The 24,407-nt window shown below is 33.5% G+C and overlaps 2 protein-coding genes across 3 annotated transcripts; both read left to right on the forward strand.

Moving 5' to 3' along the window:
* The first annotated feature begins 30 nt into the window (after nt 1-30).
* On the forward strand, nt 31-3,818 carry LOC111879386 (pentatricopeptide repeat-containing protein At2g41720). 2 transcript variants are annotated; one of them, XM_023875829.2, is made up of 10 exons: nt 31-455; nt 623-795; nt 896-1,001; nt 1,181-2,290; nt 2,422-2,527; nt 2,628-2,832; nt 2,921-3,053; nt 3,163-3,267; nt 3,363-3,480; nt 3,595-3,818. In XM_023875829.2, the coding sequence occupies exons 1-10, from the start codon at nt 60-62 to the stop codon at nt 3,621-3,623; spliced, it is 2,481 nt and encodes an 826-aa protein (XP_023731597.1). In that variant the 5' UTR covers nt 31-59; the 3' UTR covers nt 3,624-3,818. The 2 variants fall into 2 exon arrangements, with proteins under 2 accessions (XP_023731597.1, XP_023731598.1); XM_023875830.3 differs by having other exon boundaries at nt 317-455; nt 618-795.
* Nucleotides 3,819-5,745: 1,927 nt separating this feature from the next.
* Nucleotides 5,746-9,197, forward strand: LOC111879435 (AP2-like ethylene-responsive transcription factor At2g41710). The gene is made up of 9 exons (XM_023875898.3): nt 5,746-6,174; nt 7,117-7,199; nt 7,351-7,359; nt 7,469-7,557; nt 7,693-7,766; nt 7,849-7,899; nt 8,084-8,142; nt 8,221-8,855; nt 8,944-9,197. The coding sequence occupies exons 1-9, from the start codon at nt 5,903-5,905 to the stop codon at nt 9,010-9,012; spliced, it is 1,341 nt and encodes a 446-aa protein (XP_023731666.1). The 5' UTR covers nt 5,746-5,902; the 3' UTR covers nt 9,013-9,197.
* The last annotated feature ends 15,210 nt before the right edge of the window (nt 9,198-24,407 follow it).

Genomic DNA, 24,407 nt, shown 5'->3' on the forward strand with positions numbered 1-24,407 from the left:
ATTCAAGAAAATAATGTCTCGATATCTTCCTTCATTCATCTCCCTCCTGCTCTATAGCCATGGAGGCATCCTTACAGCTACACTCTCACATGTTCACCCCCACTCACCCCCACACCAATTCACTCTCCTCACCATTTCCCCGCAAACCCAAACGAAAACCTCTTCCACTTATACTCCGATGCTGCTCCGACGAGACGAACACCAAGAAGCTAGTGGGGTTCGTCGACTACGACAGAGGAGAACGACAAGTATCCGTACACGTCAGCGGTGTAAGGAAGTCGGATTTGCCCAAACGCTACCAGCTGCGGGTTCAAGGTGACCGGTTTCAAAAGGATTGGCCCATTTCTGAGCTGGTTTCCAAGATTTTAAAGCTCAATCAACGCGAAGACATTGATGGCTTGCTTAATCGATGGACTGGTAGATTTTCACGGAAAAATTACCCCATTCTCATCAGGGTAAGTTAATTCATAGTAATATGTATATATGTTTCGAAGGAATACTTACAAATTTGAATTTCTAGGTTTGAATAGCCTAATTTCATCTTCAGAATTGATATGAATGATCCGTGTTTATATTATGTAAAGCTGAATTTCATCTTTCTATTGTTGATTTGGTAGTATAGGAAATCACCCAGACAGGTTCAATCGATCATTGTAATCAAGTATTCAATTGGATGAAGAACCAGAAGAACTACTGTGCACGCAATGATATATACAATATGATGATCAGGTTACATGCAAGACATAATCGAACAGACCAAGCACGTGGCTTGTTTTTTGAGATGCAAAAATGGAGGTATGGATTCATTAGATTATGGTGATCCTAATTTCTGAACTATCATCATTCCATATTGATGCCACCAAAAACACTTTCAAATCTTGTCTTCTCATTTTAGGTGCAAACCAGATGCTGAAACTTACAATGCTCTCATAAGTGCACATGGTCGAGCTGGTCAATGGCGTTGGGCAACCAATATCATGGAAGACATGCTTCGTGCAGCTGTCTGTATCTCTATTCTTCCCTTATAACCTATCTTTTATTCTCAGATTCTTGCAAGAAATAGCAACCTACTTTCATTGATTTGTTTTTTTAAACGAAATTACATTGCTATTTCTTGCATTTAGCCCAATTAAGAATGGTACTTAATCTGGTTATTTACGCAAATGATGGTGTATTACAGGTTCCTCCAACTAGGTCAACATATAACAATCTAATCCATGCATGCGGATCCAGTGGAAATTGGAAAGAAGCTCTAAAAATTTCAAAAAGAATGACAGAAAACGGGGTGGGGCCCGATCTCGTGACTCACAATACCATTTTATCCGCCTTCAAAACCGGGTCCCAGTACTCAAAAGCACTCTCCTATTTCGAATTAATGAAAGGAACAAAAATCCGCCCAGATACCACCACTTTAAATATAATAATCCATTGCCACATAAAACTCAAACAATTTGAAAAAGCAATCAATATCTTTCATTCAATGAGGGACAAAAGATCTCACTGTGGGCCCGATATCGTGACTTTCACAAGCATCATTCATTTGTATTCCGTTTCTGGGGAAATCGAAAACTGCAAAGCAGTTTTCGATACAATGATTTCCGAAGGTTTTAAACCGAATATTATATCTTACAACACACTTTTAGGTGCATATGCTGTAAGGGGGATGAGTGAAGGGGCATTATCGGTATTTAACGATATAAAACGGAACGGATTTCGTCCGGATGTTGTATCGTATACTTCCCTACTCAATGCTTACGGGAGATCAGGGAAACCAGAAAGGGCAATGGAGGTATTTAACATGATGAAAAGGAATAACTTGAAGCCAAATGTGGTGACTTATAATGCATTGATTGATGCCTTTGGATCCAATGGCTTCCTTCCGGAAGCTGTGGAATTGCTGCAAGAAATGGAGAGAAACGGAGTGCAACCGAATGTTGTTTCGGTTAGTACTTTGTTGGCTTGCTGTGGGAGATATGGTCGGAATGTAAAGATTGATTCCATTCTTGCTGCTGCTGATTCCAGAGGGATTTGTTTGAATACTGTTGCGTATAATTCTGCTATTGGTAGTTATATGAATGGAGGGGAATATGATGAAGCACTGGATTTGTATAGGTTGATGAGGGAAAAGAATGTGAAACCTGATTCGGTTACATACAATGTGTTGATTAATGGTTGTTCTAAGATGTCTAAGTACACTGAAGCTCTTGAATTTCTTGATGAAATGATTGATTTGAATGTCCCGATGTCTAATGAAGTTCTTTCATCTGCCATTTCTGTCTATAGCAAACAGGTAAACATGACATGACACGTCAAAGATACAAAATTGCAAATTTTTTTATTGTCTGTGAAAAAGACGTAAATGCCCTCATCATCATGTAAAATATCCCTAGAAAGCTTGTTGAGTCTTCTCTCTATTATCAGGGTCAACTTTTGAAAGCAGAGTCTCTGTTCTCAAAAATGAAGATGACACATGATGGTCCTGATGTTGTTGCATATACAACAATGCTACATGCTTACAGCGATGCAGGTAATGAATGCTCTTACAAAACTGATAATCACTTTCAAAGTTGACATTCGTTTAATTATTGAGAAAAAAAAAGTTGTTAAAGATATGAATTTTGGTGCAGAAAAATGGGATGATGCATTTGCATTGTTTCAAGAAATGGAAATGAAGGGTGTGGAGCCAGATCTTATTGCTTGTTCAGCATTGATGAGAGCTTTTAATAAAGGGAATCAACCTGCTAAAGTTCTTGTTGTAGCTGAATTTATGCAGGAGAGAAAGATACCAATGAATGATGCCATTTACTTTGAGATGCTCTCTGCATGTAGTATGTAAGTTCCATTATATATTATATTTTGTTAAAAATATTAGTTTGTTGCATAATAAGTAGTAATGTAATGGTTTTGTATTTGATTTTAGCCTAAGAGATTGGAAGAAAACAATTGAATTAGTTGGAATGATGGAGGCATCATTCAATGTAATGTCGATTGGACTCATGAATCAGCTTTTACATTGTATTGGTAAATTAGGGAAGATTGAGACCATGATGAAGGTGAGAACTTTTATAATTCAAGAAACTAAAGAACAAAAAAAAAATGTTGTAATGTATTTGACATGCATTGGACTGAGTCTGAGACTGATGTCTGTTATGGTTTATGCAGATATTTTATAAAATAGTGGCAACGGGTGCTGAAATTAATAAATCTACTTATTTGGTGTTACTAAAAAATCTTTTGGCTGCTGGAAATTGGAGAAAGTACCTTGAGGTGACCATTTACTTAAAGCTATTTATTCATTAATCATAAAATAATGCATCAGTTATTTGTTATTTTTGTTTAAATGTTGATGATTTTTTCAATAGGTATTGCAGTGGATGGAGGATTCTGGTGTTGAGGCTTCGGGTGACATGTATCAAAGTATACTTGCGTTTGCACAGAGTAGTGGGCCTGAATATTCTGTTATCATACAAAATAGAGTTGGTATGCTTTTGGCCTTTTGCTATGCATCTTACTTTTATTTATTTATTTATTTATTTAAATTATTATTTCTCGGTTAGGAATTAATCTGCTTCATCTTTTTCATGATTTTTACAGAGAGCTTGAGAAGAAAAACATGTGTTTAGTTTTTGCAACATTGTGAGGGAGTTAATAGGATCTTGTAAATTTATATAAATGTAATCTTGTAAATTTGTATAATTTGATTGTTAGGATAAGAGTCCTTACTCCTTTAGGGTTGATTGTTTTGATAAAGCAACAACTTTGTACCATTTTTTAACTTTGTAATTGTAATTTAAAATCGAGAATTTTTGGTTTTTGAATTTTAAAGCGGATTGGTTAAGAAATTTTCAATTTTTATGATGAACAAACAAAATGATGGAGTAGTGAAAGTGAATATGCATAAGAAACATATAAGATAAAATTCAGGAAAGATAATTGCACTTGAAGAGTAACATTATAGCTATACAATCGCATGCATCAAATGAATAAGGATATGGATTACAAAGAATTAGTTGTTCAAAGTTACCTCAATGAAGAATATTTAATCAAATTAATTGTAATGATGAAGCACTAGTTGAGGCTTATGAGTAGTATAAGATGATTGAATCATACAAAACGTGTAGAAAATCACAACGTATTTTGTGTTTTAACTTTTTCAATATATATAATGTATTTTATTATTTACTTATTATAATTGTTATGTACTCACATCACATTTTTATCATAACTAAGTTTTGAACTAGTATATAATTAGATGTCTTTGCATGTTTGAACTAAAGAATTATTTTGTTGCATATATTAAAAAAATAGGTAAAATAATTTAACCGATGAAGAATTTAACCCTTAATAAAATACTTTACATACTTATTTGTTGTTTCTATGGTTTAAACTTAGTTAAAAGAATTTATTTTTGTCTTGGTCTCCTTGTTTGGTTGAGAAAAAAACACTTTTTAATTTTTTTTATGGATAATTAACGTATCCTACAGAAACTATATTATTAAAGTAATAATTTTATCTTTTTAAATAAAAGGACTGAAGAGTTTTGGTAACTTTTGACTCATTTCATCTGTTTCTTTTACAGCAAACTTTTGATATTTAATAAATCTTCTTAATGAAATACAACTAAAACTAACTCGTTATATAAAAAAGCTAATGCTAATGTCTTTGGTTTTGGTTATTACATTTGCTATTTTATATATTTTGAATAATATATAATATATCGATGTTATACAGTTTATTATTATTATTATTATTATTATTATTATTATTATTAATTATATATATTTTATAAAAAATTACATTATAAAAATAAGTTTTATCTTTTTAAATAAAAGAATTCAAAAGGCTTGACAGCTTTTGACTCTTTTGATATGTTTCTTTTATGATTTTTTTTTTCTATTTTATCAACTGTTAATGAAATACAACCTACCAATCTTGTCAAATAAATATTGATTATTTGATATTGGTCGGCAAAATTGTTTTTTTAATACATTTTGAGTAATACTTAATTTAATATCTGCCTTTAATTCTCAATAAATATATTAAAAATTCTAGTTCTTGAAGGACAATAGTAGAACTTTTGTTTTTTTCCCACCTGTTATTGTTCTTTGGTATAATCATCATGAATTGATAACTTTATATCTTTTTTGGAAGTTCATTGTAATTTTTTTTAGCACAGTTAAAAGATATCATGACCAATAAAACAAAATGTTATGATTTTGAACGTTATTTATCCATCAATCTTTTTATATGACATGGGATCTTATTATCTTATATTCAGTTTCTTTAGATAGAATAATCGATTTGTATAAATCATAAAAAAGAATTAAACTAATGATTATAATATATATAAAATAATATTGTAATATGATTTTCTTAATTTTGTACTCACATAAAAAGTACTTTTTCGACAAGTTTAATTTTTAAATTACCAATAAAATGATTTCAGTTTTCAAAAGTAAAAAAAAATACGAAAGTGTATTGTTATTCGATTCCGAGTCATGGGCGATTCCACTCATTTGAGTTACGATTAGACTCACCTAAGATTCCCGGGTTGCGTTTATGAAAGTTTGGCGAGGAGCAGGTGGCAGGGGACACGTGTGTCGCCGAATCCTTTCAGTCATCACCTCCTGAGTAGTGATTCCTGACCTTTTAATCAGTTTTTAAAACAAACATTCCAAAATTACATTTCGACCCTCGCTACCCCTTGTAGCCGTTATGCAGGATTTCTACACAGCGGTCAAGGACACTTTCGTCATTTCACAATTAATCACTCCAGTCCTACTCCTCCTCCCTCTCCACACTGTTGTTTTCCTCTTGCTGACGAATGGACACATTCACACACAGACACAGTTAGTTATCTGTGATCTCTTTGCAAAATCTCTCCTTTTTAGGGTTCAAACCAATGGCTACTGCATCTTCCTCTGATCCTGTAATGAAATCGGAAGGCAGTGCCAGTGGCGGTGAAACTTCTGAAGCGGCATCCACGATTGGCATGGCGGCGGCGGCTGCGGCGCTGGTAGGAAAGGGGAACAATTATCAGCAACAGTTGATGGTCAAGTACAGAGGAATTAAGAAATCGAAGAAGGATAGAGGTTGTACGGCAAAAGAACGCATCAGTAAAATGCCTCCTTGTGCTGCCGGAAAACGCAGCTCTATCTACCGTGGCGTCACTAGGTATACGATTTTAATCGGTAATTTTGCTTTGTATCTGTACAGTGCTCTGTACTCATGCTTGTCAATCTCTATGCATATACTTTTTGAGTACAACTTTGTAAACGGTGTAAATTTAGGATGATTCCATTTCGAAGGGCAGAATCTAAGGTCGATGTAACTATTGAGTTCTACTTTTAGATTAGGCATCGGACAATCTGGATAACATGAAGGAAGAAGAAGCAGTTGTGGGATGATGCTGTTGGGTGGCATCGCAATTTCGATAAAATAAAATTCACACAAAGATAAGATGCTAAATCTTGAAACATAGATACCCAAAAGTCACCAACATGTTTGATTCTGATAAGAACCTTGCCCATCGATGATGTACTAAAAGAACAAACACAATCAGTAGCATCTTTCATGATCGGTGTCAACATAATATGACAGTCTCCTTACACCCATCGACAGCATTAGGCATTTTACACCACATCAGCCAGAGTTCAGAGATTGTTGGAAGGGTTTACCAGCTTCAAAGAAAATAATCAAGGGGTGTTAGAGTAAAATTTTGCAATTGTTGGGGGGTTAGGGTTTTTATTATTAGTTAATTAGCTTACTTTTATTGATTAGTGTCTGATTGATTAGCAAGTTAGAATAAGAATACTTCTCAAATGGTAGGCCTGTTCTTATTATTCTCAACTTGAATTTATACATATTTATAAGTTGGTTATAGCAATTGATGAAAACAAATAATGTATTTAGCACCATTTAAGATATAACACCAAGGTTGTCGCTTCTCACCTGTTTACAACTTTGTTATTGTGCATGTGTTGCTGGAAGCAATGATTGTCCATAACCACTTTTTTAACTTCTACTACATCCATAGTCAATTGTTCTTTCTGCAAAGGTTACTATACTTTTCATTCTCTTTTTGAGATTTTGATTCATGTGTTTAAATGGTACTAGGCATAGATGGACTGGTCGTTACGAAGCACATCTATGGGATAAAAGTACATGGAATCAGAATCAAAATAAGAAGGGCAAACAAGGTCTAATCCTCTCTCTCCCTATGTGTGGATGTGAGCTTGTATGCATGTATGCTACAAGAATCATGAGAATTCCTTTCTGTATGTTTCTAATCTGATTTATGTCTTCTTTTTGTATGGGTCTGGGCATGCTTTTTGGCATATATTTCAACAGTTTATTTAGGTAAGGATGTTAAATAGATCTTCTCCTGAAACTTAATTCCATTTCCATTAGTAGAAGAATGTCTACAGTCACTTGTAATTTCTTATGGGCAAACAAAACATGTGTTTAGGTGCATATGATGATGAGGAAGCTGCTGCCAGAGCATATGATCTTGCTGCCTTGAAGTATTGGGGCCCTGGGACACTCATTAATTTTCCAGTGAGCAATTGTCTTATGAAATTTTACACTAGGGTTACATGAATGTATTTTTTTATCTGAAACATAAATAAACTATTGAGTTTTTTCCCTCACTATCTCCCTTCACTAAATTAATATACATATTGTTGGTGCCAGGTCACAGATTATACACGAGACCTTGAAGAGATGCAAAATCTATCAAGAGAGGATTACCTTGCATCACTCAGAAGGTATGCAATGTAAAAATACACACATGTCCATGACTATTTCTACCTTGCTTATTTTTTCTTACTTTGTTCATGATCATTACAGAAAAGGTAGCGGGTTCTCAAGGGGAACCTCCAAATGTCGTGGAATTTCCAGGTATGCTTATAATGAAGGAATCTAATTTGTCAACCAAATGGGTCCCACATGCTATGACTATGAGTGGAAATGGAAACATGTTATATATTCATCATGCAAATATACTACCACTATATAGTTACTATGTTTTTTGATCTATAACATGCTTTGGCTTTTTCGTATTCTTATATAAATCAAATACTAGATGGGACTCACCTTTGGGCCGTATTTCTGGAGCTGATTACAACAACTGCATGCATCATGGTAAAGCAACTATTTATTTTATCCTCTCTTGAAACCATGGTGATCACAAAACTCACATAATTAAATCTTTGTTTACAGGTGATGATGCAACAACAGAGAGCGAATATGTTGGTGGATTTTGCATGGATAGGAAAATCGATCTTACACCATACATTAAATGGTGGGGGCCCAACAAATCCAGACAACATGAAAAATCATCAGACGAAACAAATCACGCAACTGGTAGTTCCGAAGACATTGGAAGTGAACTGAAACCACCAGAATGGGCAACCCAACCCACACAGCCCTATCAGCTCCCTCGGCTAGGTGTCTCCCATGAATCAAAACAACATAAAAAATCTTCAGTTTCTGCCATGAGTATACTCTCAAGATCTGCAGCCTACAAAAGCCTACAAGAAAAAGCTTTAAAAAAGGAAGAAGAAAACGATGAAAACGAAAACAAAAATAACATCAACAAGATTGATTATGGTAAGGCTGCTGTTGAGAAGAAATCAAGTCATGATAATGATAATGATAATGATAATGATAATGATGATGATGGCACAACAAGTGAATTTGGATTAGGAATGGAAGGTGAAGAAGGAATGGCAGCTCTTCACCCTGCATTGGCTCCTTTTTTGACCAATTACAATGCTATTGATCCATTGGGTGACCCTGTTCTTTGGTCTTCCCTTGTCCCTCCTCTCCAGACCAGATCTTCTCAGCCCATTGAGGTATGTTTATTTACAGAAGATAGGAATGGATACAAGAATGAATACATACACTGCTAATATATATACTTTTTTTTTCTTTAAATTTTAGCATGCTACAAAGACTGAGACGAGTTCAGATTATAGTTTCTTCCAAGAAGAGGACTTGCTACCAACATAACATGATGGTAGCAAGAGGTATGTTTTTTTTGTCTGTGTGGTTGGTATGTTAGATAAGTTTTGCTATAGAGAAAATATAACATATATATATGTAAGTAGTTGTTTGATAGAAAATCTATAGAGTTGTATTTGTAAAGGACGCACACCGATATCAAGTAAAGTAAAAATATGAAAAGATTTCGGATCCTCCCATTATAGATAACACACAAATGTTTAATGTATTTTTGTTAAATTGGAAGCATTATGTGATGATGATCATATTCATCGAGTAATTGAAATAAGATGCATAAAGTAGTTTTAATTGTTTTGGGTGAAATGTATCAGAACATAAACCGTATGGTCCAGTTTTGAAAATTTCAAATTTCAAATTTCAAATCAAACTTAGGAAAATTACTATCAATGTTGTAATAACTTTTACGTCACATTAGAGAGCAAAACTGGGTTTTATCAAATGAATTATCAAGAAGATAAACGTCAGCCTTATGTGTTGCTGGACCTAACACATACCAAAGATGAAGTAATACATACGTCTAAAGTTTATCTTTTAATAATTACATCATCCTCCTATATGTCCTTGGTGGAAAATTTTAAGGACAAAAAAAAATTTCTTTATTTCATTCACCTAGTTTTGGTTGGTACTAAAAACCAATATGCCATCAACATACATGAAGATATTCAACGCACCATAAGTATCGAATTTGCTAGAAATACATTTGCTACATTGATACTATCTCACAAAATAACTGCATAAAATCTTTTGATGCCATTATTTGGTGTTTGTTTCAGCTCATATAATGATTTTACAAGTTTATATACATTATGTTCGTTTCATGCATGACAAAGTCTTCTGACTACCTCATATAAATTTCCTCGTTAAGATACCATTTAAAAGGCTATTTTAACATCTATTTGATGAATAAACAGATTATATATAGCCGCTAAGACAATCAACAATCTAATAATAATAATTTGTGCTATTGGAACACACATATCAAAATAGTCTAAAGACTATCAGTTTTTGTCTTAATTATTGAATGATTAACCTGATCTTAAACTTATCTTCTTTGCATCCTTCAACTTTCATCTCCTTGATGAAGATCCATTTGTAACCAAGTGCTTTAGAATCCGAAGGCAATTTTAATAATACTTAAGTGCTATTTTTCCATAGTCCATGATATTTGGTAACCAATTGCTTCCTTCCAAAAGGTTACATCTCAAAGATTCCATACCATATTTAAATGTCCTTGCATCCTCATCTATATTCTACCAATAAGAGTATTAAAATCTCATTTCGTCCCTTGATTGATCATTCCATCAAATATAGATGAAAACCAGGACTTAAATTTTATGCAATTCGGTATCTTTTGCTTTTTCAGACATGGTGCCTTTCACTTCATTAGTGCTAGTAATAAGGTCCTTAGGCCTTTAAATTGATGAAAATCACATTTCATCAAACATCGCACCCCACAACAATTACAATGTTTACTGACATCAAATATTACGTTCTATTACATAAAACCTATGAGCATTGGAATTGTATGCATAATCAATTAATATGCAATCAATTCCTCTTTCCCTAAAAGTTTTTCTTTTGGGCTTGGATAATTTTACAATCGATGATATCACAAACTTGAAAATACCTTAAATTTAGAGTTTTCTTGAACAAAAATACATATGTGATACGGGGATGTTTTGTTCCTTCTATGTGAAACTATTTAAAAAAATAACATGTCGTCAACATAGCATAACCTCTCCCCCAAAACCCTCATTCCATCCCGAGTAAGACACATCAAGTAAATATTTTCTTTCATGACTTGGTTTTTCCGTTTAGCTGTATCATTTTGTTGTTGTGTGTACGAAACTCATGAATGAAATAAACTCTTAATTATGATACATTTAATTGAATTTCTCAAGTGCATTTCAAAGCTACATATTTCACATAATAGATATACCTAACAAAATTGAGTGTTATCATCAATAAAAGTAACCACTTATTTTTTATTTTTTATTCCTCAAAGCAGTAGAGTGGAAATCATATTGTTCATTGTGTAACAAATTCAAAACAAATGAATTTATTTTAATATATGGAAAAAGATTTTTTTATGATTTTTGTAAGCATGCAAGTCTTAAAATTTCCACTTACGAATGTTGCAATTTCACAACCCAAAATAAATTAACATCAAGTTTTGTAATTTAGCCTTAAAATTAAACAATAATACTAGTTACAATTTAGGATCGGAGTAATTAAAATGTCTTTAGGCACAATTTATGAAATTTATTACTAAATCTAAATAGACTTGAGTAATACATTGGTGAATGTTTCTTGTGTGTACACCTAAGAAGAAAAGAACAATAATTTCAAGCAATTAAAGGTTAAGAGTTTTGTTTAATAATCATATAATGATATTTCGTTAGATTATATGAATATTCGTACTTTCCAAGTTTTGATAATTATAAGGAACATAATATTTGGTTGTATGCAAGAAACGCATATTTCTTTTGCCAATTATTTACTCAAAAGTTATAGTGGGGTTGGAAAACATTTCTTCAATTATAATATGTCAATTATTTTATTTTATTATTGCTATAGATACTTTATTATTGCTATAGATAAGATTAGGAGAATGTGATGATCCATTATTACCTTTGGTCTATTTATATTGTTTTTAATAGACTAACACCCCTTAAAACATGTTATATATATATATATATATATATATATATATATATATATATATATATATATATATATATATATATATATATATATATATATATATATATAAGGTTGGGTTCATGTGAGACAAGATGATTTTGTGAGACGAGGGGACCAATTGATGACCACTGATTAAGAAAAAAAAGAAGGTTGAGATTAAAATAGAAAATTTGATGGAGGAGGTGACAAAATTGAAATTATCTTGAAATCCATGCTTAATTGAAATACACAGAAGGGTAGAGTTGTACTTTTCACTCAATAGATTGGATCTGATCACTTTACTGTTCACTTCCTTCTTCTCCTCAATTTCTTTGAGTTCGTTAATATCTTTCTCCCCTTTAAATTCTTCTTGATCAAAATCATTCATCAATCTTCATTCCATAGCTTTTCAACAAAATCCCCTAATAATCACACTCATCATCAAGAAAACGAATGGATCAGTACTCAGAAAACCCCTAGCATCGACAAAACCATAAGATTGAAAAACCCTAGCCTCTTATTCGAGTTTTAGCTGCGAAAAACATTAGAAATCGCAGCTTCATAATAAATTATCGATGGTTCAACTGAATCATATTAAGATTGCAAGTATTTTAAAATATAATTTGATTTAGGTGTTATTTTGATTGATTAATTAGAGGTTCTGGTGAAAAAACAAAGCCTCTTATTCGAGTTTTAGCAGTGAAAAACACTAGAAATCTCACGTTCATCATATATTATTGATGGTTTAATAGAATAATAGTCAGAATGCATGTATTTTAAATATAATTTGATTTTAGGTGTTATTTTGTTTGATTAATTTTGATGGGCCGGTGAAAGTTAAGTAATTTTGTGCTAGATAACTTGATATTATATATATATATATATATATATATATATATATATATATATATATATATATATATATATATATATATATTATGATTAGATAAGTTAGATATTACTTCCTTTTTAGATTTTGGATGTTCATTTGTTAGAAACTACTTTCTTTAAACCTTTCACTATGATATAATGTGAAATATTATGAAATTATGTGTCACATTATAGCTTTAAACATTACGATTATGTTGGAAACAACTTTCTTGTATCATCTTTGTTAAATGATGTGTAATATCTGATCTTATACATTCTTGTTTTATTGGAAACAACTTTGCTTTGAACATTTTTGTGAAGTATTGTGATAGTACTTGGTTAATGATGAAACAATTCCATATATTCTGAATTTATGTGTCATATTCTGATTTAAAATATGTAATATTCTAAGTAATTTGATTAGTTTTGAGTTTAAATGAAATTTTGTTGATTAATTAGATAATGCAGTACGCATACATTGAAATAAGATTTAATACATAAATATCTAGGCATTCTGATTTAACACAATTTCTTATTCCTTGTCATTTGGATTTTCAACTTTGTGATTATGATTCTGAAACCATATCAAATTTTGGGTCATCAACCATTCCTAAATAAATTCAAATTGTGCATAGAGTTATCTCTTCACTGTTTTGTATTAGCATGTGATTTTGAGTTGATGTGTTATAATCGTCGAATTTATCTCTCTGCATGATTTTGAGTTAATGTATATACCTATGAAATATTCTATAAAACTATATGTTCTAATTATAGTAAAGTTTTCAGTCAAAATAATGAAACAATGCCATATATTCTGAAATTATATGTCATATTCTTATTTAAAGTATGTAATATTCTAAGTATTATGATTGGTAAAACTTAAGTTATAATGTTATTCTTTTGATTAATTAGATAATGTAGTCTACATACATTAAAATAAGGTTTAATACATAAATATTCTAGGCACTCTGATTTAACACAATTTCTGATTCCTTCTCATTTGGGTTTTCAACCTTGTGATTCTAAAATCAGATCAAGTTTCAGATCATCAACCATTCCTAAATTAAAGAAACTGAAGCTTGTTATTCTAGCAAATGAATTATTCTACACAACCGGATTTAATTTTTGCATCTGGAGTTATTATAGGTAACGTATAATACTATAATCTTCACGGTTTTATCTTAGCGTGTGATTTTGAGTTAATGTGTTGTAATCATCAAATTCATCTTTCTTTATGATTTTCTGTTAATGTATTCAAGTATGAAATATTTTATAGAACCATGTATTCTAATTGAGATATTTTACTATAGAGTTATCTCTAAAAGTCATAATGTAATGGAATATAGTATTATACAACATGTCATTTAAACCTTGATTTATGTAGAATATGTGAAATCATCAACATATTTGCATCTAGATCTTAACTCTATAGGTAACTCAAAACTGTCATGATTATAGATTTTGAGTTATTATGAAAACTCAAAATCAACAAAAGTGTTCTAATATTCACACTAGTTGTTTATGATTTCATTAGACTTTTTAATTTATTACTTGTATGCTAAAGAATTTAGAATAAGATTCTATTGTTAATTATTTTATAAGTTACAAATTTTTTATGTTTATTATTAATTGAATGTAGTTTGTATATTATGGATATTTTGTTCTGATAAATATTTGATTACATTGATTTTACTTTTCATGATGCAGGCAAACTAAATGCTAACCTGCATATGCACTAAGTGAACAATCTATGGAGTTAGCAAAATATAATTGAGGAAAGCATTTTAACATGGTGCAAGAAGGGATGCAAGGGAATGAGGATTGTTGATCAACTTGATAAAATATTTGCAAGAGTTTAATTGTTATTAGGAGTATTATTCTCTTTGAATGTTGACTATATTTTCTATATTTTGACAAATATGTATGGTTGAATGTTTGATAAACAATAGCTATGGTTTGAAGGTTTGAAGATAAGTGAAAGTTTAATAAAATAATATTTTGGTTGGACAATAGTTATATGTTAAAGAATAATACATGTAATGTAATGATAGTAATATCTTTCAGATATTAGACGAGTTTAAAATTAAAGGTTGTACGCATAATATTCTATTAGAACAATAATTTATGTTTTCTGTTATAGTAAGTATATGCATAATACTCTAATAAAATAATGTTATGTGTTGTTTGTTATCATAAATTAATGTTTCTGTCTTGTTTACAATTTACGTCATAAGTCAAGCTAAATTTTATAAGTGGTGTATGTTGTTTAAAATCATTAGAATGTTGCAGTTTATGATGTATGATGTTGATAATATAATAAAATAATATTCTATGTTTTTTTGTTAAATAAATTAATTTATTTACATGAAAAATTGTGTATATATAGAATATTCTTATATAATAATGTTATATGTTGTATGTTTTCGAATAATGTTGTAGGTTTTCGATTGAAAAAATGATTTGTTACATGAAAACAATATGCACATATAGAATATTCTAATAGAATAACGTTATATGTTGTATGGTTTCATAATCTATATGTAGTATATTTTATTGTAATAGAATAATGTTATATGTTGTATGTTTTCATAATCTACATGTAGAATATTTCAATAGAAGAATGATCTATTATTTTCTAAGTTATAAGTAGAATATTCTAATGCAATGATGCGTAATTAAATTTAGGTTTTTTTTAATACTCATTGGTATAATATTATTCTAGATATTCTAACCATTCAATAATTAATATTGTGTTGTTAATATGTAATATTATGAAATTATGTTGTAATATGTACAATTAACTTACAATGTGTAAGAATCTAATATTATGATATCATTATGTAATATTTTGAATTTACAATTTATAGTGTTACAAAAATATATACAATAACATATAGGAAACCAAATAAGTTATATATAAAATATTTTAATAGAGTAATGTTCTAGTTAAATACGCTGACATATTTGAATTATATTCATTAGTAGTGATATATAACAATGTTATTTATTCTGAATATAAAATAATATAATGATATTCTAACTTACAAATCTTATCATTGATAAACATTAGTGTTAGAGGGTATTTTACAAGTAAAAATAGCTTTTATATAATACTTCTCTTAACATTAAAATTATAATATTACAAAAAAACTTAGTGTCATAACAGTAGTTGATTATTTCAACAACAAAAAACAAACTTGAATAAAAATAAATTTTGGGTTAAAAACATGGTTTATACTTTACTTTTCTAGGCAATTATTTTTATGTAATATTTTATTAATTTATGGTCTAGTTTACAGCGGAGTTTACGACTGTAAACACCTTACGGTCGTAAACTCATTTACGGCCCAATTGTTTCCGGCCCATATTCAAGTATAAATAGAAGTGTTAGGGTGAGGAGTAAAGATTGATGAACTAGATGAACACGAAGAGAGTTTACGGCCAGAAAGAAACAGAGAGCATTTTGTATGAATCTTTTGTATCTGGAGCTTTAATTCATATCAATACATACAAAGATTCATAATATTCTTCTTCTCCTTCTCTTATTATTTTATCTGACATCATCCGTTTGATTGAGATTCCGCACCATCAAACGGATCTGACTGATACACGGGCAGATTATGGACTTACAATTGGTATCAGAGCTTGGATTGTATCAGTCAATTTTGTCAGATTTGGAGCATTATTTGATCTTATTTTCAAAAGATTTTTACGTTTTTGGATAGATCTCTGAAAATTAAGGGGGGGGGGGGGGGTGTTCTTTGCATTTTTGATAAAAACGAATTTTTGATCGAGTTTTTGAGCAAAAAAGTGTGAAAAACGTCGTTTTTGAAGGGTTTACGGCCATTGAAGGGTTCTCAGCCGTAAACAGTTTGCGGCTAGGGTTTCTCGGCGACGACTAGGGTTTCCGGAGTTTACGGCCTCGGAGTTCACGGTCCGAGATTACGGCCCTCGGTTTACGGCCAGTGTCACATAGGGTCCGAAGTTCGGACCTCGTCCTTGCACAGCATCCTCGCTTCGTAGCTGTCTTCACAAGCCTCACCTTCGCATCTTCAAAAATAATCGAAACGGAATTGGGGGGTGCCGGGATTCGAACCCAGGTCTCCTACCTAGTAAACCATCGATTCTTCCAACTAAGCTAGGCTTCCTTTTGATACAAACCTTTCGATTTTTATTAATAAACACTCCTTGTCGCACCTAATTTCGAAATTTGACACTTTTAACCCAAAAACTCAATTTCTTTTATTTTTAAATTCCTTTTTCATCCAAAATATAATAAAAAAAATAGAAAATAAATAATAATAATAATAATAGTTTTTTTTTAATTTTTGACTTTTATTTTTGACTTTTTATTTAAAATTTTGACTTTGACCTTCAAGTTTGACCTTTGACTTTAAACTTTGACTTTTTCGTTTAACTTTTAGATTTTCAAATTTAGCTTTTCGGTTTGACTTTTAAAGGTTGATTTTTGAGGTTTATAGTCAGAAGGCATTTTTTTAAAATTTTAGTTTGTCGTTTAAGTTTTATTTTAGCTTCGAGTTGTGCTTTTAATGACTTTTAAGGTCAACAAGGGAATTGAAGACATGAAAGAGAATCGTCAGGAGATGTTAAGACAAAAATTCAACATGTTCAATTATATTCCTGGAGAAACCCTGGAGGCTCAGCTGCAGCGATTTACCACACTCAATACTGAGATGAATATAGTTGGGATCTTCTTGACTAAGTCCGAGATAAACAAAAGGCTGTTAAATTCACTTCCGAAATCATGGGATATGGACGTGGCTGACATCAAAAAGATAAAAGATCTCAATCGTCTTAGTTTGGCTGATATAATTGAAGAACTTAATGCTTTGAATTGTCGAAAAACAATGAGCTCCACAAACCTCCCGGTCAATGAAGTGTCGTGTTCTCATTCATGTGAAGTTTCATGTTCTCAATCATGTGAAGATACGATTAAATTTCTTCGGGAACAAATTGATATATTTAAAAGAGAAGTTGAAGACCTGAGATATGAAGGATATCAACTCAGGAAAGGACAGAAACCCCTGAAGGCTGAGTTAGAAGCTAAAACCAAGGACTTTAGGAAACTTCAGGAAGACTACAACAACAAGTGTGAAAATTATGATTATGTTAAGAGTCAACTTGTTGCTGTAACTGAAGAACTTGACGCTTTAAAAATCAAGTGTGGAAAAACTGATGTCAGTTTCAAAAATTATATTGCGTCAAGTCAGACAGTCGAGTCCTTATATGAAACCCAGTTAAAATTCAAAGAAAATCAAAACAAGGGTCTAGGGTATGATAGTGTACCTCCTCCTTATAATCATAACTACACATCCATCTCTATGACACAGGACGAAACTGACAGGGAGCCACATCTTCGATATGGCAAACGAGCTGGATTTGTGTCAGGAGGAGTTATTAATGTTGAAAATACTGATGTTTCTGTTACATGTGCAAGTAAAGTAGCAGAGGATGAGAACAAGGAGAGTTCTTCTGAACAAACGAACGACCCCTTGAACTCTGAATCTGTTGCTTCGAACTCAGCTGTTTCGATCAACATGTTGTTGAGAAATACAGGCCACCAATTCGAACGCAACATAGTTCTTGTGGCAAGTGTGCATGTGGGAACAACAAGAGACAAGGCAAAGATACGCCACCAATGGCAGGAAGAAATAACTTCACAGTAAAGAAAAAGACTTGTTTTCATTGTGGAACACCTGGACACATTGCCAGAAATTGTCCTAATCGCGCATATGTTCCCTACTATGCACAAGGCTGGCAGAACGCGCCAAGAGGGAGATTTTTCAAAAGAAACCTCTCAAAGTCACGTTCAGACAATGCCGACTGGAATGCCATGAAGGCCAACCATCCAACTCCCAAGGTCAAGCATCCAACTCCCAAGAACAAGAAGGGAATGCTGGCCCAGAAGTCTAGTTCAAGAGATGCTCCTGTGAAGCCAAGACCGGTTAGGTCAAAGTCATCTAGGCAGCCGGCTTCAAGTTCCAAAGCAAGCATTGAGCCACCCATTGTGGGTTAAACCCAACTACAAATGGGTTCCGAAGGCTAAATCTCCCAAATCTCCTAATGCTTCTAACGTTTCTACATATTCTGTTTGTGATAAGCAGGATATGTCATGGGAGAAAGTATTGTGTGTTGATGACAAAGGTCGACCCAATTTCAAAATGGACTGGGTTCCAAAGACCAACTAATCCCGCTCTGTGTCGGTGCAGCTATGGAGGCATATCATCAAACTTCGGTTTGTTGGTAGTGGCTGTTCCAGGCACATGATAGGGGACATTTCTCAACTGTACAACATTCAGACCTTTGTTTGAGAGTATGTGTCCTTTTGCGGGAAAGGAAGAAAAGAAGGGATCAAACCGGGTTAGTGCTTGACGACATGAATAATTTTCGGATCTGTTCTGAGATTACGTGTGCTGTTCTCAGACCTTCTGAATGCAGATTCAATCGGTGAATTACGGTTTGCGTTTTCTTCTCTATACTCCTGTGTTTTTCTTAAGCTTATTTGCTTTAAAGACTAATTTTTGTTTTAGGATAGTTTAAATTTGCGCATTAACTTTCGTTTCTCTCCTATGCACAAATTTAGGGGAAGTGATATTATCAAGTGATAACACGCAATCTGAGTCTGCGTAATGTACCCGAAGTTGAAGGGTCTATGCTCTGGTTTGATGCGTCGGTAGGCACGAAAAATTTTAAAATGGACTTGACTAGGGAGAGTTGAACTTAGGAAATTTATAGACTTGACAAATCTTGACCTAGTTTGATACGTTTAGCCTGACAATACGAAGCTCGGATAGGTTGAGCAGGGAGATATATATGGGAATCTACTCGTCACATTAATTGAACCCGTACTTGGAACCGTGGTTTAACTTTTCCTCGATGTGCGGATTCTGTCCTTAATTCCGGTTGGATGGGGTGACTGGTAAATTCCGATAAATTAGGTTTGTAGAATATCATTTTCTTTCTTTCCGTCTGTTAGTCATATGTTGTCTCCTTTGCGTGACTTCCAATCCGACCTGGTACACAACATATGCAACTCTATTTCTCTGCAGGCTATATATATGTGAAATACTTCTTATCTGTTAGCCATATGTTGTCTCCTTTGCGTGACTTCTAATCTGACCTGGTACACAACATATGTAACCTTCTTCTTCTCAACCCCTCTGAAGTAGTTAGCAATAGAATTTTGAATCTCTTCTCTCTCTGAATGGTTGTCTGCTCACCCGGTGTAAGGAGTACTCTGGAAGTTCTTGATGGCTGGGGCATATCAGGAAGCTGGAAACACGTTCTAGTACACTTAAAATTGAACACATACAGATTGTCTATAGATCTCGCTGCTCAATTTAGGTGGACAGCAATATCCCTGGTCGTCGTCAGATGAATGGACCTTAAGATATAGTATCTAAGAAATTAGGATCAGATATAAATTTTAGGTTTTTAAGTTCACCTGTCTTGTAACAAATAGTATGTCCTAAATTTGTCACAATTTTTCGTGTTTAAGTGGACAACAATACCGACGATCGACCAGACAAAGATGTGAATATGAAAGGTACCGACAAGTGGATAAAGGCTGTCTAAAAACTTTGATCCCAAATCACTCTTAAAATTAGATATCAATTTTTATTTTTGTTAAATTTGTAATAGTTTCTTCTAATTTAAATATTAGGGGAGAATTAAAAATTAAAAACAATATAAAAAATCAAAAAAAAATCAAAATCAAAAATTAAAAATCCAAAATAGTGTTATTTCTATTTTATTTCTTGTTCAGAAAAATAAAAAAAATCCAAAAATATTTTTGTTTCTGTTTTAATTTGTGTGATAAGTTTTCTTTTAATTTTGTTTTGTCTTAAAAAGTGATTTCAGGTATAGATAAGACTCATGGAGTTTGTGTTGAAGATTTCTGAGCCAAAGCCTCGTCCGTGAGCATCGAAGAATTTTCATTCGAAGGAGCAAGAATGAAGATCATTCTTTTAACATTCAATCTTTCAACCCCAGAAGCAAGGTGAAACTGAAACTGAAGATTATGTGACGGATTGCATTGAAGCATCCTCAATTAGTCTGCTGCTATCTTTGTACCTGCTGAAGTGATCTAGAAGATTTGTTCTCTCTGATGTTCTCTCTGAAGATTCTCAAGCTGAAAGCGTTATCTTTCAAGAATCAGTACGTCAAGCCTCCTCACCCAACGTGCGTTCAATGCCAAATTCTGAAGAAATGCCCAAGTGCTCAAGATGAAGTCATTCATTGAAGATTCATATGTTCATCCTGATGCTGTGAAGAAATCGAAGGTTAAAGCTGAAGCCAAGCTCCCATTGAAGATTATCAAGAAAGCCAGCTACTTTTTAGGGGGAGCTTGTTGGGTCAATTAAGAAAAGAAAGCTATAAACCAAGGGGGAGATTGTTGGGTCAAAAATATGGTTTATACTTTACTTTTCTAGGCAATTATTTTTATGTAATATTTTATTAATTTATGGTCTAGTTTACAGCGGAGTTTATGGCCGTAAACACCTTACGGCCGTAAACTCATTTACGGCCCAATTGTTTCCGGCCCATATTCAAGTATAAATAGAGGTGTTAGGGTGAGGAGTAAAGATTGATGAACTAGATGAACACGAAGTAGTTTACGGTCAGAGAGAAACAAAGAGCATTTTGTGTGAATCTTTTGTATTTGGAGCTTTAATTCATATCAATACATACAGAGATTCATAATATTCTTCTTCTCCTTCTCTTATTATTTTATCTGACATCATCCGTTTGATTGGGATTCCGCACCATCAAACGGATCTGACTGATACACGGGCAGATTAGGGACTTACAATAATACATTTTTACAAAGTGATTAAAACTTAACATGAATTATGATTTATAAAGTATATCCATAACATTTCAGTTATAAAGAACTACCTATACAAAACATGATTTTAGAATATTAAACACTAACATAATAATATTAGACGTGTAATATGACAAAGTTAGAAATGTAACAACACAATATATAATATATATTGAATGAAACTAGTTAATTATTTCAACAAAAAAATCAAACTAGAATATTTTAAATCCAAACAAAAGAACCATTAGTTGAAAGAATTCAATACTTGAATAAGATTCTTCAAAATTATAGGCAGATAACATAATACCAAAAACCTTAAAAAATCTATCACATGCTTGTAAGATCTATTAAATATTCATTCATCTCTAACACTTGTTAAAAAATTATAATTTGAAATATTCAAGTAGGGATTCATTAGTTAAAATTACCTGCATAAAAAAATGAAAGAATTATTAGAATGAAGTACGGTTTATACAAATATTTCAAATTGAAGTCAACATGCTATAGTAATGTAATTAATGATACAACATAATAATGTAGTATGTGTTAGGCGTGTCAAACCCAACAAATAATAGGGTACGATATACTCCAAAAGAATCCCACTATATTGCACTAAAAGGTAGTACAAGGCAAGCAGGGTCAATCCATAGAGATACAAGATAATTAGTCTATACCTCTTTGCGCAAGGTACTTGTAACATTCCAAAAATACGAGCCAAAAATTTCATTTTTAAAACGTATACTTAGCAAAACATTAGGACTAAAACGTTCAACGATCATATCATTTCATAAAAGATATTGCATGTCTGGAAAACATTTTTATAAAACATAAAAGTGTCAGAGTACAAATCCCCAGGTGATATCATAATGCGGAATACAAGGCATGTGTGTGATGTGCCGCTACCGTGCCAGCTCCTTCCCCTTCGAAGAAGAGGTACCTGAAACCAAAACTGAAAACTGTAAGCACGAAGCTTAGTGAGTTCCCCCAACATACCACAAACCATACAATCACATAACATACATATATCGTTAGACATATCTGGGTGCCCAACCTACCCCTTCGGTCCTCTCGACCGGATACTATCTAGTATATCTGGGAGCTGGCCTCCCCTTCGGTCCTCTCTACCAGATACTGACCAGTATATCTGGGAGCTTGCCTCCCCTTCGGTCCTCTCGACCGGACACTGACTAGCATATCTGGGTGCTGGTCTCCCCTTCGGTCCTCTCGACCGGATACTGGGGACTATTTCACCCCCTACTACTACCACATAACACATATATCTCATAATCTATCTAACATGGCTGGGCATGACCGCCCCTTCGGCCCCATCGACCGGTATACTAGGGACTATCTCCCCTTATTGTCACTAGCACATAACATCATATCATACTAGCACAAAAACATATCACAGGTAGTAGCAACCCTAAATGAATATCACAGAGACAAACATCTATCATACATTCCTACTGGTGGGTCGACATTGTGGCCGTAGACCCACCGCTACTGGAAAGTAACTCACCTCAAAGTAGCTGCTGATCGGTGTGGGAATTGACTATCTGCTGTTGCTGCCGCTCCAGAAATCCTCCGGCTATAATTCCCACAAAATACTCAGTCAAACACCGCTAATTGTCCCTTGGGGTAAAATGACCATTTTACCCCTGATCAAGTCAAAAGTCAAAGTGAGAGTCAACTTCCAGTCGAGTCCCGTCCATTCGATTGTCCCTAATCCCGTCTTTACTCGTCGAGCTAGGCATTGACTCGACGAGTTCACCTTCTAAACTGATGTCCAAGTCCTTCATCCTACTCGCCGAGTTGTATGAACAACTCGCCGAGTTCATCTTCATCCGATGAACACTTTATGCTGTAACTCGCCGAGTTGTATGAACAACTCGTCGAGTCTGTTCTTGATCTAAGAAGGTTGCCTTGGTTGTCTTGCTTACTGCAAAAATACCAATACGAAGGACGACAAATTTGAAGAACGAGGAAAGCCAGGTGTGTTCTTAGGTTATCCTCAAGGAACTAAAGGGTACCCTGATATGCTCTATGAGAGGAAATGAAGGACTCCGATATGTTAGGGCGAGGTCAGTCAGTGTCATGGGGAGTACTAAGGTGGTACTAAAAACTACCGAGTTGATTCAACAGGTTCGTAGCAGACTTCAGACAACTCAGAGTTGGCAGAAGTGCTATCCGACAAGCGTCGATCAGACTTGGAGTTGCAGATTGGGGATATGGTTTTCCTAAAGGTGTCACCTTGGAAAAGTGTCATTCGATTCAGGAAGCGGGGCAAGCTCGACCCCAGGTATATCGGTCCTTTCAGGGTTATAGCCCGGGTGGGCAGGGTAGTGTATCGATTGGATCTTTTGGAGGAGCTAAGTCTGATTCACAGTACTTTTCATGTCTAGCAGATGCAGAAATGTTTGACTGATGATTCCGCAGTGGTTCCATTGGAGGACATTCAGGTGGATGACCGCCTGAACTACATTGAGAGACCCGTAACGATTCTCGACAGGAAGGCAAACACCTTGAGGAACAAGGTTGTGGAGTTGGTCAAGGTGCAGTGGCAGCACCGCAAAGGTTTAAAATGGACGTGGGAGCCGGAGGACGAGATGAGGGAGCATTACCCCGAGTTATTTTCGGTAGTGTACTTCGAGGATGAAGTCTGATTCAAGTGGGGTAGAATTGTAGCACTCAAGTTGCCAGGTATGAGTTATTTTTGCATTCTATGTTTAATTCAAATAAAAGGTGTTTGAGGATCATGAGTACGCTGGGCGTACACTAGGTACGCACAACGTACTCCTTGCAAGCGCGCCATCGAGGGATCCTCAACGTACGCTGGGCGTACCCATGCGTACGTTGGGCGTAATCAAGCTAGGGACAAACCCTAATTTTTAGGGTTTGCACCATATTTAAAGACCTTAAGTCCCTCAAGTCCCTTACTCTCTTAGCCTCCATTGTCTTTTTAGTGCAAATCTCGAACCCTAAG

This window comes from Lactuca sativa, chromosome 9 (genome assembly GCF_002870075.4).
Source record: "Lactuca sativa cultivar Salinas chromosome 9, Lsat_Salinas_v11, whole genome shotgun sequence".
Taxonomy (NCBI): Eukaryota; Viridiplantae; Streptophyta; class Magnoliopsida; order Asterales; family Asteraceae; genus Lactuca; species Lactuca sativa.

Coding starts and splice junctions, on each gene's coding strand:
- LOC111879386 (XM_023875829.2), top strand. CDS start 60: ATGGAGGCATCCTTACAGCTACACTCTCACATGTTCACCCCCACTCAC. Junction 456..622: donor ATTACCCCATTCTCATCAGG/GTAAGTTAATTC, acceptor TTGGTAGTATAG/GAAATCACCCAGACAGGTTC. Junction 2,528..2,627: donor ACATGCTTACAGCGATGCAG/GTAATGAATGCT, acceptor ATTTTGGTGCAG/AAAAATGGGATGATGCATTT.
- LOC111879435 (XM_023875898.3), top strand. CDS start 5,903: ATGGCTACTGCATCTTCCTCTGATCCTGTAATGAAATCGGAAGGCAGT. Junction 7,900..8,083: donor AAATGTCGTGGAATTTCCAG/GTATGCTTATAA, acceptor ATCAAATACTAG/ATGGGACTCACCTTTGGGCC. Junction 8,856..8,943: donor GATCTTCTCAGCCCATTGAG/GTATGTTTATTT, acceptor TTTAAATTTTAG/CATGCTACAAAGACTGAGAC.